This window comes from Trichomycterus rosablanca, chromosome 2, assembly GCF_030014385.1.
Source record: "Trichomycterus rosablanca isolate fTriRos1 chromosome 2, fTriRos1.hap1, whole genome shotgun sequence".
In the NCBI taxonomy this organism is placed as follows: Eukaryota; Metazoa; Chordata; class Actinopteri; order Siluriformes; family Trichomycteridae; genus Trichomycterus; species Trichomycterus rosablanca.
This window is the reverse complement of record NC_085989.1, coordinates 2706504-2722968: the sequence shown is the minus strand read 5'-3', so window position 1 is coordinate 2722968 and position 16465 is coordinate 2706504. Positions and strand designations below refer to the sequence as shown.

Below are 16465 nucleotides of genomic sequence, written 5' to 3'. Positions count from 1 at the left end.
ACGTCTAAGTTGTCTTGAATTCATTTCTAAGTTTTGCACATGTGAATTTGGGCGATTTATCCCATCTTCATTTGGAATTCTAGATTGTATATTTATTTATTCATTTATTTTTGGCAGCATTCTGTATGCAGACATTGTTGGGTTTACACGATTGGCCAGTGACTGCTCTCCAGGAGAACTGGTGCACATGCTCAATGAGCTCTTTGGGAAGTTTGATCAGATCGCCAAGGTAACGTCCACTAAGAACAAAGGAATGAGTATCTTCTGCTGTGTGTAGTGATGGTGTCTGATCTAAATGTTCTGGTTTCTTCTAGGATAACGACTGTATGAGGATAAAGATATTAGGAGACTGTTATTACTGTGTATCAGGACTGCCCGAACCTTTACCCGATCATGCCAAGAACTGCGTTAAGATGGGACTGGATATGTGTGAGGCCATCGAGTAATACACCATCATCTGTCTATCTCTACCTTTCTCTGTCTGTGTGTCCATCACTGATGAGTTCATTTAACCAAATATAAAGACTTTTCATACTTCTTTATCCTGGTCAGGGTCATGGCAGGTCCAGTTCCTGCAGAAATACTTTGTGCAAGACAGGAATACCCTGTACAGGGTAGCAATCCATCGCAGGACCCCCCTTCCCCAACCCACAATCCCCAAACAACCTCCTCGGACAAAGCCAATCACTTCTGAGAGAACGCACGACCGGTCCAATGCACCTCTGAGATTCAAACTAGGATCGTATTGGTTGTGGGTTGGTGTAATAGAACAGAAACGAGCGCAGACCCATTAATACGGCTAAAATTAATATTTTATATTTTGTAGAATAGTTTAGATGGTGGGCGGCACGGTGGCTCGGTGGGTAGCACTGACGCCTCACAGTAAGAAGATCCTGGGTTCGATTCCCAGGTGGGGCTGTCCGGGTCCTTTCTGTGTGGAGTTTGCATGTTCTCCCCGTGTCTGCGTGGGTTTCCTCTGGGAGCTCCCGTTTCCTCCCACAGTCCAAAAACATGCAGTCAGGTTAATTGGAGACACTAAATTGCCCTATAGGTGAATGTGTGTGTGTGTGTGTGTGTCTGCCCTGCGATAGACTGGCGCCCCGTCCAGGGTGTTACTGTGTGCCTTGCGCCCATTGAAAAGCTGGGATAGGCTCCAGCACCCTCCAGCGGCCCTAATTGTATAAGCGGTTAAGAAAGTGAGTAAGTGAGTGCGTTTAGATGGTCACTTCTGGTTCAGGCGTTTGGTCAATGACCTTGACCATCTAAAAAAATCACAGCATAAGATACCAGCACAGATGAACTAAAACATTTGAACCACCAGCCTGAGCTGGCAAAACAACTCTGACCTACCAAGACATGGACTCCACAAGACATATGAAAGAGTCCGGTGGTATCTTGGTCCAGGACATTACCAGCATCTCCTTCTGTACATTGTTAGGTGGATCATCCTATGGTGCACACATGGTGCTCAGATGTCCAGTTCTGATGCCTGCATGCCAGTGATAGCTCAGTGGTTAAGGTACTGGACTAGTAAACAGAAGGTTGCCAGTTCAAGCCCCGCCACCACCAAGTTGCCACTGTTGGGTCCCTGAGCAAGGCCCTTAACCCTCAATTGCTCATTGTGTAAGTCGCTTTGGATAAAAGCATCTGCTAAATGCTGAAAATGTAAATGTAAATGCATGCCCCTCGTAGTTGCTTTCGATGGTGGATAGGACTTAGTGTGGGCACTTTGACTGGCCTGCGAGTACGCAGCGGTCCATGGCCTGTCCTTTCTTCGACCGCCGTCTGTGGGTACTCGACACAGCTACATTTGCTGTTTGTAGGATATTTGGAAACCTGGTCATAAACAAACATTTGACTTTCATCAAAGTCACAGCCAGAGCTGCACAAAATGAGTGTGTTCCTGACCCTAACATCTTTGGGATGAACTGGAATGTCGATTTAAAAATTACGCCAAATCAAACATGAATTGTCCAGCACCAGCACATTATGAGTCTACTGTATATATTAGCTTTATGATTCTACAGCAGTTTTCTCATTTCAGGAAGGTAAGAGACGCCACGGGCGTGGACATAAACATGCGTGTCGGCGTGCACTCCGGCAACGTTCTGTGCGGCGTTATCGGCCTCCAGAAGTGGCAGTACGACGTGTGGTCGCATGACGTCACCCTGGCCAATCACATGGAGGCCGGAGGTGTACCCGGGTGAGCCGCTTTTACCTTTTTACCCTCTCTTCGTTGCCTGTGTTTTCACATTCGTGATTAATGCTTTGAAAGCTGTGAGAGCTCTTCACGCTCCTCCAAACACACAGTGGAGGGCCGCGTGAATGGTGCTCACGGCCGACGATGATGTTTTCTGTTCAGCGGGGAGACAATAAAAGCCGCTCGGTGTTTTTAATCATCTGTGTGTTTACGGTCCTCTGTGTGGGCTGCAGGAAGGGATGTCATGTTTCTCGTGCGTGTGTTGTTACTGAAGTGGTGTGTTATCGGCGTGTCATTCTGTCCTGTCCGTCCTCTGCAGACGGGTTCACATCTCCTCTGTGACACTGGAACATTTAAAGGGCGCCTACAAAGTGGAGGCGGGGGATGGACAGAGCCGAGACTCTTACCTGAAAGAGCACGGTATTGTCACGTACCTCGTCATTAACCCGAAGGTACCGCATCACAGGAACACAATTCTATACAGTTAACACGGCACCAGCCGGCTCTGTTTGTGCTAGGTTCTCCACAGTGTTTGTTTACAGCTCATCATAAAAGCCTAAAGTATGAATTAGTGTTCGGAACAGTAGGAGGATCTCAGCTGTCCAAAAATCAGGGGGTGGAATAGTAATAGGTAAAAAGTGATGCAGTCACATACGATTTTGCACCTTCTGTGTTGGATAGACCGGCGCTATTGGCACTGTTATGTAAGAAGATTGTGTTATAAATGTAACTGGATCAAATAACCTACGAGAAATATTACCTACGCGTAACCTAATTACGTTCTCATTCATTCAGGTGTCTGGGGCTTATTTATGAATAATAATTCTATCATCTGCATCATCAGTGTTGCACTATAACCTGGGGATCAGTTATAAACTAAATGTGTATTTATACAATTATCTATAGCATGTGGTTAAAACCACACTCACTGTCCATTTTATCAGCTCCACTTACCATATAGAAGCACTTTGTAGTTCTACAATTACTGACTGTAGTCCATCTGTTTCTCTGTGTGCTTTGTTAGCCCCCTTTCATGCTGTTCTTCAATGGTCAGGACCCCCACAGGACCACCACAGAGCAGGTATTATTTAGGTGCTGGATCATTCTCAGCACTGCAGTGACACTGACATGGTGGTGGTGTGTTAGTGTGTGTTGTGCTGGTATGAGTGGATCAGACACAGCAGCGCTGCTGGAGTTTTTAAACACCTCACTGTCACTGCTGGACTGAGAATAGTCCACCAACCAGAAACATCCAGCCAACAGCGCCCCGTGGGCAGCGTCCTGTGTCCACTGATGAAGGTCTAGATGACCGACTCAAACAGCAGCAATAGATGAGCGATCGTCTCTGACTTTACATCTACAAGGTGGACCAACTAGGTAGGAGTGTCTAATAGAGTGGACAGTGAGTGGACACGGTGTTTAAAAACTCCAGCAGCGCTGCTGTGTCTGATCCACTCATACCAGCACAACACACACTAACACACCACCACCATATCAGTGTCACTGCAGTGCTAAGAATGATCCACCACCTAAATAAGTGGATTGGTGAGTGTGTTACCATCAGACAAACAGATATGATTACTACAGTGATCGTGGAGGATCGTCCTCCTCTACAGACGTTCACTTTAAAGTGGGTCTATTTACAGTGCCACTTGGCACAACAGTAAACGTAACTGTGCCAACTCTTGACTGCTAGTTTTTTTAGAAGTGTAGATGTGCGTGGGTTTTCTCTCTGCCCACAGATACCACTCTGCTTCCAACATGAAACTCTGTACCTGTTCTTCCGGTCGTATTATTTGGCTTGACGTGAAATAACTCAGATGCTTGTTGGACCTTAAACCTTAGGACCTTAGATTTTGTCTGTTGTTAAGCTGTTGTTAAATGTTTCACAGTCAGAACAGCAAAAACAGAAAAAATCGCTAATATTTAATGTTTTACGTTGTGGATCTTTAATTTCTATTATTGCTGTAAACAATTTGAAATTTCGACTCAGGTAAGAATAAATGTTTCTATTGTACCTCATTTCATTTCATGTCCACTGTACAGGCAGAATGGAGCAGCCCGCAGCTGCACTGCCGCCCCCGTCCCATTCTCGACGGGCCGAAGATGAGGGCGTCCGTGCGTATGACTCAGTACCTGGAGTCGTGGGGGGCGGCCAAGCCCTTCGCCAACCTGCACCACCGCGACAGCATGACCAACGAGAACGGCAAGATCAACACGCATGTAAGTAGCACCAGTGGCGGTTCCTGCCAGATCTCTCAGGGGGGGCAATTGTTGCGATGATGGCCAAGGTGACCCGTTCAATGGGTAAATTAAAGCTTAAATAATTAAAATTAACATCTTAAGTCATCTGTCAGTTTGCCCTCACAAATAACTTTGAACATGGAGAGAGAGCAGCTTTACCATTAATCATAAAATTAAGTAAAGCCTTCACACTAACAATTCAATTCAGTTTTCATCAGATAGCATTTTATTTTAGGTGCAGCAGATCCTGAGGTAATAGTAGTCATGCTGCTCCAATTATCGCTACACCAGGTTACGTGTGACGCAAGCACGTAAGTGCGAGCCCTCCTGGAACCCATACAGATTGTATTGCAGTGCCTTAATATGAGAGTCTATCAGAGCGAATCAGATTGAAATCGCCCAAAAGGGGCGGTACTGGTGGAACATAACTCGGCGCTGATTGGACTATGACATTCAGAGGCAAGACAGACTGTCCAGAACAGTCACAGCTAGTTTAACACTGGTTGAATGTGATAGAAAAATTTATTCCCTTTCGCCCTTTGGTGGTGCGTCGCCCGATCGCCCTAAGGAAGGAGCCGCCCATGGGTAGCACAGAGCACAGGGGTTCGCCACTCGGGTATTTGGCTCCCAAAACGTGGCCTGTGTTTCCTGATGAACGAGACACCAGTAAACAAACCTTCTGAAATAAATAGAGCAAATCCCAAACCATCTCTCCAGACCGAAAGTATGTGGACACCTGGCCATGAGCTGGTTCCAAAACCCTGAGCACTAACACGGTCATGTCCACTGTTCATCAGGTACTGATGTCGGACGAGAAGGTTTGGCTTATAATGTACTTTCCAATTCAACCCGAAGGTGTTGAATAGGGTTGAGGTCAGAGCTCTGTGCAGGCCGCTGGATTTCCTCTGCACCAAACTCATCAAACCATGTGGTTATGCGCCCAGAATGCCTTTTATACACCAGTTAGTAATGGGTGTGGCTGAAACACCTGAACTCAATAGTTCCACACACTGTCCACACACTTCCTTTTGTCAGAAAATGTGCTTCATTTCATGAACCTCGTTTAACAAAAATCACAGATTTCACTTATTTTTAAAGAAAAGAGTCACATTTCATGGCGGTCATTAAATTACACTCATATATTAAATTATAGAATCAATGGAAGCTACAATACACAGCACAGCGACCTTAACGGTTGAATGTGAAGCTAGAACATCCAGCGACGGTCTCAAAGACAAAAATTCTCGTCAAGATGTGCGTCCACAGAATTGGTTGTTAGTTTTCCAAACTCAGTGTTTTTAGCTGCTTTAGATTTTAACATCTTGGACATTTTGACTAACCGATTGCTAACTGAATTGCCGTAGGATTGCAAATTAACCAGTAAACGTGAGACACTTGAACACTGCACAATGAGAAACGTTAAATCACTAGAAGAGTTCACACTGGTTCACAATCATTCACATGTTTTGTAAACCTCTGGTACCTTTTTATATCTGGTTTTGGTTATACTGGTTATATTGGGTTTTTTTCTTTCTTTTTAGGATGTGCCGATGGGTCACTATCATTTTCAGGGAAGATCAGAAAGGTCAGTTTCTCTCAGCATCAGCAAGAAACTTGTCGTTCGCTTCCATCTGTCCTTCTCCAACCTTCTGAAAGTCATTCACACGTCATGCTTCTTTCACTCAGAACAAAATCTCAGAAGAAGAGGTTCGAAGAGGAGCTGAATGAAAGAATGATTCGCACAATCGACGGCATCAACGCACAAAAGTGAGTGGCCCCGCTGTTCTCTTCTGGAGCTTTATATAAAAGAAGCTTTTCATGGAGCACTGGCTTCTCTTAAGTGAGGAGTAAAGAGCAGATTGGGTGTTTTTACAGGCTGATGTAAAGCTTCTGTAGTTACTGTTAATCACGCTGTGTATGAATAAATGCAAACGCTCACTCACTCCTTCATCGTCTCTCCTGTCAGACAGTGGCTGAAGTCGGAGGACATTCAGAGGATTTCTCTGTTCTTTCACAACAAGACTCTGGAGAAAGAGGTACGTGATGGGCAACTAGGGGTGTAGATTTATATACGAGGGATCTTCAAAAAGTTTCAGCACTTTTATATCTTGGTTATAAGCGGTGAGGGTGGGAGGAGGAGTAATCGGTCGTGTCTGAGTGACTGAGAGACGCTTATAGTCCGGATTTAGCGCCATCTGATTTCCAACTCCTTGTTTCTACACTCACTGTCCATTTTATCAGCTCCACTTACTCTTTCTCTACATACTTTGTTAGCCCCCTTTCATGCTGTTCTTCAATGTCAGTTCAGGTCAGGACCCCCCACAGGACCCCCACAGAGCACGTATTATTTAGGTGGTGAATCATTCTCAGCACTGCAGTGACACTGACATGGTGGTGGTGTGTTAGTGTGTGTTGTGCTGGTATGAGTGGATCAGACACAGCAGTGCTGCTGGAGTTTTTAAATACTGTGCCCACTCACTGTCCACTCTATTAGACACTCCTACCTAGTTGGTCCACCTTGTAGATGTAAAGTCAGAGACGATCGCTCATCTATTGCTGCTGTTTGAGTCGGTCATCTTCTAGACCTTCAACAGTGGTCACAGGACGCTGCCCACGGGACGCTGTTGGCTGGATATTTTTGGTTGGTGGACTATTCTCAGTCCAGCAGTGACAGTGAGGGGTTTAAAAACTTCAGCAGCGCTGCTGTGTCTGATCCACTCATACCAGCACAACACACACTAACACACCACCACCATGTCAGTGTCACTGCAGTGCTGAGAATGATCCACCACCTAAATAATACCTGCTCTGTGGGGGTCCTGTGGGGGTCCTGACCATTGAAGAACAGCATGAAAGGGAGCTAACAAAGCATGCAGAGAAACAGATGGACTACAGTCAGTAATTGTAGAGCTACAAAGTGCTTCTATATGGTAAGTGGAGCTGATAAAAGGGACAGTAAGTGTAGAAACAAGGAGGTGGTTTTAATGTTATGGCTGATCATATATATATACAGCTTGAACAACAGTTCAATCTATATAGTTTGTGCATGTATGTATAAGTAATGTAGCTGTGTTAGGTAATGATGTAGAATTGCTCTGTCACTGTAAACGAGTGGGAGTTTTCAAGCAGACCTTTTAAAGTCAAACATTTTTATCTAATGGCTTCCGAATGCCGTCAGCCATCCTGAGTTTGGTTCAGATGTGACAGATTAGATGGAAATAAAGTGTGAAGAAACAGATAAATGTTTGGCTGGCATCCTTTAGCTTCACTGCAAATCATACGAAGTTATTCTGGACAACAGTCTGAACAATATACTGCAGGAATGTATTTCAGAACACAATACCCTCATCCACACAGCACGGGGGTTACTGAATGACTTGATGAGTGTAAAAATGGGATGTAAATCTTAACATTCGTTCTGGATTTGTGTGCCAGCCAGTTCTCTCCACCAGCATCATCAAAACATTCATTACGATGAAGGATTTGGCAGACGGCAGTTCCAGCTGTCCAGAGACGTAAAACATCGTTATAAATCTGTTCTGCAGGCGGTGCCTCATTCCACATCATTTTATCTTTTATTCTGTCTATATAGTACAGAGCCACAACTCTGCCTGCCTTCAAGTACTACGTCACCTGTGCCTGCTTCATCTTCTTCTGTATCTTCATCATCCAAGTTTTAGTTTTACCCAAGTAAGTAACAACAGCTATTCATTCTCTACTACTTTACTAGTATAAACAGGGTAAACAGCAGCTATTCACTCTGTACTACAATGACTATTCACTTTGTGCTACTTTACAAGCATAAACATTATAAACAACAGCTATTCACTCTGTACTACTTTACTAGTATAAACAGTGTAAACAGCAGCTGTTCACTCTGTACTACAACAGCTATTCACTCTGTACTACTTTACAAGCATAAACACTATAAACAACAGCTATTCACTCTGTACCAGAGATGGAGACTCGAGTACGAGTTGCACGTAAGTCACAGAGTCGACTCGGACTTGTTTCAAATGACTCGGACTCAACTCATGACTCGCAAAAAATGACTCGTAAACAACAAGAGTCCCTAGCATCAGCATGGTGTGACAATTATATGTGTGACAATATATATATATTCTGCTCTCTAATAACGCTTCAGCTCTTAACCTGCAACGCACGCAATGGGTAACGTAGCCAACTTCCGGTGTAGTGATGAAGCGTAGCTCCCTACTCCCTACACAGTTTGAAGTTCACTTCATTTGAACATTTTCATCACCTTTGGATTGGAATCACTTAAAATGGTGGAATACCCTACGTAGTGCACTTCACAGGAACAGCTGGGGTGAATGGAACGCTCCTACAGAATTGCCGCTAATGGTTAAAAGAGACCTTTCTGAACCAATCAGAGCTTCTGATTGTAATTGTTAGTATGAAATGCTGTTATTTGCATTTATTCAGTTTGCCTCACACAGATGACGTGGTAATGAAACGCTCGATCGGCTTTCTAACGAGTTCGTGTTTTACTTCACAACTGGGAAAAGTTTGAAGGTTTTTAATTATAAGCACATTTACAAAATAACGGATTCTATTCCTAATGGGACACGGTTATAAATATAATAGCGTCTGGAAGAACAGAAGCTAAGGTAAGCAGCGGTTATGATGTTTTTGCTGTGTTTTGGATTTTGGCCACTGTGCCGTGATTTATTTTTGCAATGAAAACTAAACGTATCAGTTGAAGCTTTTAACTGGAACCTTCTTGTTACAGGAATTACATTCATTTACACAATGAGGAGGAAAGTAAAGGCATGAAGTAAAACGGCTAAATACACTCGCTAATCTGTTGTTGTTTTTATCTGAACTTACAGATTATTTGTTTATTTCTAAAACATCTATGCTACATTTCCGATATATGTTTTGTGTAGATTATATTGACTCATGACTTGACTCGGACTCTAGCCTAAAGACTCGTGACTCGACTCAGATCTCTGCTCTATACTACTTTACAAGCATAAGCAGTATAAACCAGCAATCCCCAACCTTATTTGCACCATGGACCAGTTTCATATAAGATATAATTTCACAGAACGGCAAGGGCGGGGGGATTTAAAATAGAATAACAGTAGTACTTACAAATGATGGAAAATCAGTGGGAACCCTGAGCTTTTTTTACTGCAATGAGACGCTCCCACCTAGTGGTGATATGTGACAATAACACCCAAAGTGTAATGGAAATGGAAGCTGTGTTTTCATTTAATTATTTTCTGTGCGGCCCGCTAATAAATGACGCACCGGTCCGTGGCCCGGTGGTTGGGGACCACTGGTATAAACAACAGCTATTTACTCTGTACTACTTTACAAGCATAAACACATGCTTGTTTACCCGGGTCTTACCTCTCAGTTTACCGGGTCTGTATTACGTTTAAATGCACTTCATGAGTCAAATGAGTAAAATGAGTCAAAGGCAAATACCAGGATGTTTGACACTTCATCATCATCATCATTACGTTTATTTATATCATTTTTAAAGAGGCAGCAGATAGGGAACTTAGGAATTAGGACTTAAGCTTCAGCGTCTGAGAGAGAAGAATGGAAACGTTAACCAGTGCAGAAAAGATCAATGTGTGACGGAGACGGACGAGCGATATTTTATGTGCCGAGTCATCGTTTACACGAGCTGTTCTTCTGTCAAGCATTAGTGGTCCTACTTCTGAAAGCACTCATTGATTTTTCTCGGTAATGCGTGTTCACTTCCTGACCCGCTCTCTTTATATGCGTTTTATAGCACCGTGACATTTTCTATAATTATAGCTGGATACATAAAGCCCACGTTTATGTCTTTTATTCCATTTATTTCTTTATTTTTATTAGGAATCCGGTAACAATCAGCCTAGATCGTGACAGCAGACAACGAACAAATAGATTTTTAGGTCTGAAGGGACGAAATTTAAATGTACAAAAAATATAATGTTCCCTGCCATCCAGCTGGGCGGCTACACGGACAACGATCGGCTGCTGTTCACACATGGTAGGAAGCCGGACCAGGGCTCCTCATTATGACCTCCGCTGGCTGGTTGACGTTGTCTGCACAGAGTCTAGGAATAATGCATTGATCAGGGTGTGTCTCTCTGTACACAAGGCTGATCCGTGCAGGTGAAAGGAGGCAGTCGGTACTGCACACGTGTCGGAGGAGGCGTGTGTCAGTTGCGAAGCTCCTCAGGCACACTCCTAACTCTTGTTAGGCAACAGCCCTACTACTCTTGAGTAGTAAGGCTGTTGCAGGTTCAAGGTTAGGCACTTTATATTCATTCCAAGGCTTGATATCCCCAGTGGAACGTAGCACCAGTTTGGAAGCAACAGAAGCAAACTTTGGAGACCATACATGTCTTACTGGGTTGCTGGGATGACTGGAAAATTTGCTTTATGGCTAAACTGTTCCAATCATTGGGAGTGGCATCACTGTGGCGTAGTAGGTAGCACTGTAGCCTCACAGCAAGAAGGGCTGGGTCCTTTCTGTGTGGAGTTTGCATGTTCTCCCTGAATCCTCGGGGTTTCCTCCAGGTTTTCCTGTTTCCCCCCAAAAAGTCCAAAGACGTGCAGTCAAACTAAACGAAGCTACAAAAATGTCCCTAGATGTGAATGTGTGTGTGAATGTGTGTGTCTGCTCTGTGTTTCCTGCCTTTCACCCCATAAATCAGACCCACTGTGACCCTGACCAGGATATAGCAGTGGTAAAACAGACTGACAGATTGAGTGTAAAAGCATGAATTCCGGTAGAATCTGTTTAATAACCGAGTGTTTTCTCTCATACAGAACCACTGCGCTCGGTGTGTCGTTCGGGACCACCTTCCTGTTGCTGACTCTGATTCTCATCGTGTGTTTTGCTGGACATATACTGGTGAGTCCAGTCTTATTATTTTTAAACGTTGTGTTAATTAAATCTCAGTTTTTGTCAACGTGAGTCAATAAAAATACATGAAACCATGGACGAACACATGGACGAGCTTTAGTGGGTTGGGTTTTTGTTTTTGTCACAAGCATCTATACACCGCTTCTTTTCACCTGCACTAGGCGGGATCACATGGAGATCCGTATCATGCATGGAGAGTCACACACTGATCCCCATTATCCCCTGTCTCTGTGCACCACCATCGACCAGCCAGCAGGGGTCATAATTGCAGAAGTTATGAGGTTTAAAACAATAGCTCTAGATCTCTGCCTTCTGGGTATTTAGGTGAAGCTAGGGGGTAATACTTTATGTGTTTTTTTTATGTTACTTTATGTTAACATTTTACTGTTTCTTATAAGCTGTGTCGTATTTCTGGATGTTTTTTGCTCAGAGGCTGAGAAGCTTATTGTAGAAAATCAGTACTAAATGAATCAGATTCTGTCCTAACAAGCGCTGAACTTGGACAGAGTGGAACCTGTGGCTTGTTAGTAATAAAAAAAAAACATCATATGAAGGTCAGTCGCGTTTTCCTTCAGGTTTTTGTGGGAATAAGACGAGTACAGGGACGATCCTCTAAACAAAAGGACATTTGGAGGGAACAAGGTCATCGACTTCTCTAATAGTGTTTTTAAGTTGCTCACGGTCGTAAGAGCGACAGAGGTTTTCAGAGCGCATCTACTAAATCAAAGTAAAAGGACATTTAGAGAAGATGCTATTAGAATTAAAATGTTTGACCATGAAGTTTTTCATTTTTATGGGGCGGGTAATAATTGGTCAAACAAGGTGGGCAAAATGGATTAAAGTAGGACTCTAAGTGCACAGCCGTGTGTAAATAGTGGACGTAAATTTAATAACATAACATTCATTCACAGTTAATTCAGACTGGGACATTGGCTCGTGTTCTGGGGGTTCAAATCCCGGGCTGGCCTCACAAACACAGGGATCAATTGAAAGGTTGAGAGTTTGAATCCAGGTTCTGCCATGCAGCCACTGTTGGGCCCTTGAGCAAGACCCTTAACCCTCTCATAAAGTGCCTGACCCTGAGGTCTGACCTTATAAGTTTTCATTGTACTGCATCTGTATATATGACACAGGCATTATTTCTTAGGGCAGTTGTAGCCTAGTGGTTAAGGTACTGGTCCAGGCTGCCAAGTTGCCACTGTTGGGCCCTTGAGCAAGGCCCCTTACCCTCAATTGCTTAGATTGTATACTGCCACAATTGTGATAAAAGCATCCACTAAATGCCGAAAATGTAAATGTAAACACAGAAGGCACATGGTGTTACTGCTGTGAAGACACACATCATCCTCAGTGCACTCGTAGTGCAGGTCCCGAGCCCTGACAAATAGGAGGGTTGCGCCAGGAAGAGCGTCCAGCGTAAAATATACTGATTAATAAGCCATCGTGGCACCCCAAAAGAATCATTCATTCAATTCCTTATGTTATTTATTTATTTATTAGGATTTTAACCTCGTGTTTTACACACTTGGGTTACATTCATGACAGGAACGATAGTTACTGCTTACACATGATTCATCAGTTCAAGTTTAATATCAAACACAGTCATGGACAATTTTGCATCTCCAGTTTACCTCACTTGCATGATTGTGGACTGTCGGAGGAAACCCACACAGACACGGGGAGAACATGCAAACTTTACACAGAAAGGACCCGGGCCACTCCACCTGGGGATCGAACCCACCGAGCCACCGTGCTGCCCCTACTGGCAGCAAAACGTTCTCTGTGTATAATACCACCACCACCACCATGCTTGACAGTAGGTGCAGTGATGTTAGGTTTAAATGGCTTACTTTTTCTATTCCAAACATACTTCTATCTATTAGCGTTTGTTTCATCTGCCCACAAAACTTTTCTCTGAGGGCTTTTTCTTTGTCCATGTTGTCAGCAACAAAGGGCTTCATTCTGCATGTGGTAAGGTAAAACTCACTTGACTGTAGACGATGACGACACTTCTTATCTCTGGCAGACCGGTGGTTTGTTGATTCTTGAATAGAACCAGAATCAGAAGATTCATGTTTTTATTCTGGACAGAGGAGTTACAAAGGAACTGTATCAGAAATGAGTGTCGCTCCCGTCCTGCCCCGTGTCCCTGATTAATCCCTGTAAACGTTTGTCCTCGGCCCGGCGGAAGGTTTGCGCTCGTGTTATGGTGAATATGTGCTGTACGTCTGACATTCAGTAACCTTGTCTGCTTAGCTAATATGCTAATGACATTAAGTGGGAGTTGAGTCGTGTTTTCGTCCTGCTGTAGCGATGGGGTCGCGTGACCTCCTGCTCTCTCCTCCCGAGCTCGTCTTCGCTCAGCGCCAACAAGCCCTGCGTCCGGCTCGTCCTCACTATGGCAACCACCGCGCTGATCCTTGTCATGGCGGTCTTCAATATGGTGAGTGTCGTGACTGCCACAGGGTTCAGCGCAGCTCTGCACATTTACATCTTCACATCGGACACTGATTTCATGTTCTAGTGAGTGAGTGAGTGAGTGAGTGAGAGAGCAAGTGAGTAAGGGAGTGAGTGAATGAGGGAGGGAGTGAGTAAGGGAGTGAGTGAATGAGTGAGTGAGTGAGTGAGTGAGTGAGCGAGTGAGTAAATAAGTGAGTGAATAAGTGAGTGAATAAGTGAGTGAATGAGTGAGTGAGTGAGAGAGTAAGGGAGTGAGTAAATAAGTGAGTGAGTGAGTGAGCAAGGGAGTGAGTGAGTGAGCGAGCGAGCGAGTGTTTGAATTAGTGAGTAAGTAAATAAGTGAGTGAGCCAGTGAGAGAACAAGTGAGTAAGTAAATAAGTGAGTGAGTGAGTGAGTGAGCAAGTGAGTAAGGGAGTGAGTGAGTGAGCGAGCGAGCGAGTGTTTGAATTAGTGAGTAAGTAAATAAGTGAGTGAGCCAGTGAGAGAACAAGTGAGTAAGTAAATAAGTGAGTGAGCCAGTGAGTGAGTGAGAGAACAAGTGAAGGAGTGACTGAGTAAATAAGTGAGTGAGCGAGTGAGTGAGTGAGGAAGTGAGTGAGTACATGGATGATTGTGTTTGAGTGAATGAATGTGTGAAGAAGTAAGTGAGTAAATTAGTGAGTGAGGGAGTGAGTAAATGAATGAGTGAGTAAATGTGAACCTGTGAGTTGGCTTGCAATTGACATTCCGATTCATCCCAAGTATGTTTAGGTTAGTGAGTAAGTGAGTGATTAATTGAGTTGGTAATAGATTGACTGCATGAATGGGTAAGTGAGTGAGTGAGTAAATGAGTGAGTGTGTGTCTGAGTGAATGAATGTGTGAGTGAGTGTCTGAGTGAATGAATGTGAGTGAGTGTGTGTCTGAGTAAATAACTGAGTGTGTGTCTGAGTGAATGAATGTGTGAGTGAGTGTCTGAGTGAATGAATGTGTGAGGGAGTGTGTGTCTGAGTGAATGAATGTGTGAGTGAGTGTCTGAGTGAATGAATGTGTGAGTGAGTGTCTGAGTGAATGAATGTGAGTGAGTGTGTGTCTGAGTAAATAACTGAGTGTGTGTCTGAGTGAATGAATGTGTGAGTGAGTGTCTGAGTGAATGAATGTGTGAGTGAGTGTCTGAGTGAATGAATGTGTGAGGGAGTTTGTGTCTGAGTAAATAACTGAGTGAGTGTCTGAGTGAATGAATGTGTGAGTGAGTGTGTGTCTGAGTGAATGAATGTGTGAGTGAGTGTCTGAGTGAATGAATGTGTGAGGGAGTTTGTGTCTGAGTAAATAACTGAGTGAGTGTCTGAGTGAATGAATGTGTGAGTGAGTGTGTGTCTGAGTGAATGAATGTGTGAGTGTGTGTCTGAGTGAATGAATGTGTGAGTGAGTGTGTGTCTGAGTGAATGAATGTGTGAGTGTGTGTCTGAGTGAATGAATGTGTGAGTGAGTGTGTGTCTGAGTGAATGAATGTGTGAGTGTGTGTCTGAGTGAATGAATGTGTGAGTGAGTGTGTGTCTGAGTGAATGAATGTGTGAGTGAGTGTCTGAGTGAATGAATGTGTGAGTGAGTGTCTGAGTGAATGAATGTGAGTGAGTGTGTGTCTGAGTAAATAACTGAGTGTGTGTCTGAGTGAATGAATGTGTGAGTGAGTGTCTGAGTGAATGAATGTGTGAGTGAGTGTCTGAGTGAATGAATGTGTGAGGGAGTTTGTGTCTGAGTAAATAACTGAGTGAGTGTCTGAGTGAATGAATGTGTGAGTGAGTGTGTGTCTGAGTGAATGAATGTGTGAGTGTGTGTCTGAGTGAATGAATGTGTGAGTGAGTGTGTGTCTGAGTGAATGAATGTGTGAGTGTGTGTCTGAGTGAATGAATGTGTGAGTGAGTGTGTGTCTGAGTGAATGAATGTGTGAGTGTGTGTCTGAGTGAATGAATGTGTGAGTGAGTGTGTGTCTGAGTGAATGAATGTGTGAGTGAGTGTCTGAGTGAATGAATGTGTGAGTGAGTGTCTGAGTGAATGAATGTGAGTGAGTGTGTGTCTGAGTAAATAACTGAGTGTGTGTCTGAGTGAATGAATGTGTGAGTGAGTGTCTGAGTGAATGAATGTGTGAGTGAGTGTCTGAGTGAATGAATGTGTGAGGGAGTTTGTGTCTGAGTAAATAACTGAGTGAGTGTCTGAGTGAATGAATGTGTGAGTGAGTGTGTGTCTGAGTGAATGAATGTGTGAGTGTGTGTCTGAGTGAATGAATGTGTGAGTGAGTGTGTGTCTGAGTGAATGAATGTGTGAGTGTGTGTCTGAGTGAATGAATGTGTGAGTGAGTGTGTGTCTGAGTGAATGAATGTGTGAGTGTGTGTCTGAGTGAATGAATGTGTGAGTGAGTGTGTGTCTGAGTGAATGAATGTGTGAGTGAGTGTCTGAGTGAATGAATGTGTGAGTGAGTGTCTGAGTGAATGAATGTGAGTGAGTGTGTGTCTGAGTAAATAACTGAGTGTGTGTCTGAGTGAATGAATGTGTGAGTGAGTGTCTGAGTGAATGAATGTGTGAGTGAGTGTCTGAGTGAATGAATGTGTGAGGGAGTTTGTGTCTGAGTAAATAACTGAGTGAGTGTCTGAGTGAATGAATGTGTGAGTGAGTGTGTGTCTGAGTGAATGA

General features: G+C 43.8%; 1 protein-coding gene across 1 annotated transcript in view; it reads left to right on the top strand.

The window, feature by feature from the left end:
* adcy2b (adenylate cyclase 2b (brain)) overlaps window positions 1-16465 on the top strand; it is a 57953-nt gene that overhangs the window by 27338 nt on the left and 14150 nt on the right. The window contains exons 6-16 of the mRNA XM_063009959.1: window positions 118-229; window positions 315-442; window positions 2045-2203; window positions 2520-2652; window positions 4247-4423; window positions 5986-6029; window positions 6131-6211; window positions 6411-6480; window positions 8037-8134; window positions 11240-11356; window positions 13686-13779. Coding sequence (XP_062866029.1) covers window positions 118-229; window positions 315-442; window positions 2045-2203; window positions 2520-2652; window positions 4247-4423; window positions 5986-6029; window positions 6131-6211; window positions 6411-6480; window positions 8037-8134; window positions 11240-11356; window positions 13686-13779 — 1213 coding nt within the window. The remainder of the gene's footprint in view (window positions 1-117; window positions 230-314; window positions 443-2044; window positions 2204-2519; window positions 2653-4246; window positions 4424-5985; window positions 6030-6130; window positions 6212-6410; window positions 6481-8036; window positions 8135-11239; window positions 11357-13685; window positions 13780-16465) is intronic.